The following is a 2,036-nucleotide window of genomic DNA, read 5'->3' as shown; positions in this document are numbered from 1 at the left end:
TTTTAAATGGGACCAATATTTTACTGTGTTCAGATATATCTCAAAAAGTCCTTGCTTCTATAACATTCTTCAGCCTAACATCTCTAATGTGATTGTGTACAGAAACAGGTGAATAACCCAGACATGAAGAAGGAAATTGTTTTAAGAACTCAAATAGAAATTTTGATGAAGGTACTGAGGTATATGGTCCTCAAGTGTGAATATTTTACTTGCGAATCACGTGAATCGAAAATGTGATCACACCTATCTGGGTGTATTGTTTTGTTTACTCCAACTGTCTCTCTCTATGGTGTTTTCTTTTTTTGTTTTGTCTGTTTTTTGTTTTTGTTTTTGGCTGCACCTGTAACATGTGGAATTTCCTGGGCTAGGGATCGAATCTGTGGCATAATAGTCGCCCAATATACCAGAGAGACAATGCAAGATCTTTAACCCACTGCACTGCAAGAGAACTCCAACTATCTCTTCTTTTTCAACAGGTGTCTCTTCTACATGGAACTACAGAATCTTACACATGTCTCAGAATTCCTCCTCATGGGACTCTCAGATGATCCAGAACTTCAGCCCTTCATACTTGGGCTCTTCCTCTGCATATACCTGGTTTCCATACTTGGAAACATGCTCATCATCCTGGTTGTCAGTTCTGATTCCCACCTCCACACCCCCATGTACTTCTTCCTTTCCAATCTGTCTTTGGCTGACATTGGTTTTATTACCACCACAGTCCCCAAGACGCTGGTGAATATCCAAGCACACAGCAAATCCATCACTTATGCAGGCTGCCTAACTCAGGTGTCCTTTTTTTCCCTCTTTGGCTGTTTGGACAGTCTACTCCTGTCCGTGATGGCCTATGACTGGTTAGTGGCCATCTGTTACCCCCTGCACTACCTGGTCATCATAAAGCCCCGTGTCTGTGGCTTGTTGGTTCTGGTGTCATTTTTCATCAGCTTTTTGGACTCCCAGATTTACTTCTTGATGATTTCACAGCTTACCTTCTGCACAAATGTGAAAATCCCTAATTTCTTTTGTGATGCTCCTCAACTTCTCCATCTTGCGTGTTCTGACACCTCCATTGATAACATATTAATTTATTTTACTGGTGCCATTTTTGGTGGGATTCCTGTCTCAGGGATCCTTTATTCTTATACTCAAATTGTTTCCTCCATTCTGAGAATCCCATCAACAGGTGGGAAGTACAAAGTTTTTTCTATCTGTGGCTCTCACCTGTCAGTTGTTTGTTTATTTTATGGAACAGGTCTTGGGGTGTACCTCAGTTCAGCTGTCTCCCCTTCCCCCCAGAAGGGTTCGGTGGCCTCAGTGATGTACACCATGGTCACCCCCATGTTAAACCCCTTCATCTACAGCCTGAGGAACAAAGATATCAAGAATGCCTTGTGGAGGATTATTGGAAGAATAGCCTGATGTCATATCTGTCTTATTCTTTGGTTCATAGGACAAGAAAATATAGCGAAATCGAATATGCACAAGAAGCTTTGAATCTGAAGTTACATGTTGTGTATGGACCCATATAGCTCTTTGTCATTTGTTTACAAAACTGTTACTCTCAGTATAACTCTAATGAATTTGGGAGATTATTTTGGATTTAACACTTAAATCAGTCACTCCAGGATTATGTATAGTCCATCAGTACACTCTTCTCACTTTCCTTGTAAATTACCCAAACTAAGTCATGAGCCCTTTCGTTCCCCTCACTGCAAAATAATCATTGCTCCCCCTTCTTGTTAAAAATATCTTCTGTATTTTCCTTTTTTCCCCATTTGTTCAGAGAATCTAAATCTTACCTTTAGAACAAAGACATCTATGAATGTTTAACCATTTCATCACATTACATAGATTTATCACATTACATAGGTGATTAAAGTTTGTACATTGTAAGTTAACTATACACAAATATTTTTTTAAATCCTGAAGGAGACGATATTAAGCCATGTACATGAATATTTTTTGGAGTATAAAAGCAGTTTAAAATATTAGTACACTGTCGAATTTCTGTATATTAACAATGAAATATTAGAAAA

General features: G+C 38.8%; 1 protein-coding gene across 1 annotated transcript; it reads left to right on the top strand.

Annotated features, from left to right (window-relative positions):
* Positions 1 to 489: 489 nt before the first annotated feature.
* LOC100526096 (olfactory receptor 7E24-like) lies at positions 490 to 1,419 on the top strand. The gene has a single exon (XM_003123282.4). It carries the CDS (start codon positions 490 to 492, stop codon positions 1,417 to 1,419), a length of 930 nt encoding a protein of 309 aa, XP_003123330.3.
* Positions 1,420 to 2,036: the final 617 nt, after the last annotated feature.

The sequence above is a fragment of the Sus scrofa genome, unplaced genomic scaffold (genome assembly GCF_000003025.6).
Source record: "Sus scrofa isolate TJ Tabasco breed Duroc unplaced genomic scaffold, Sscrofa11.1 Contig280, whole genome shotgun sequence".
Lineage (NCBI taxonomy): Eukaryota > Metazoa > Chordata > Mammalia > Artiodactyla > Suidae > Sus > Sus scrofa.
The sequence above is the reverse complement of the archived record's forward strand: the minus strand, read 5'-3'. Positions and strand labels throughout refer to the sequence as shown.

Coding starts and splice junctions, on each gene's coding strand:
- LOC100526096 (XM_003123282.4), top strand. CDS start 490: ATGGAACTACAGAATCTTACACATGTCTCAGAATTCCTCCTCATGGGA.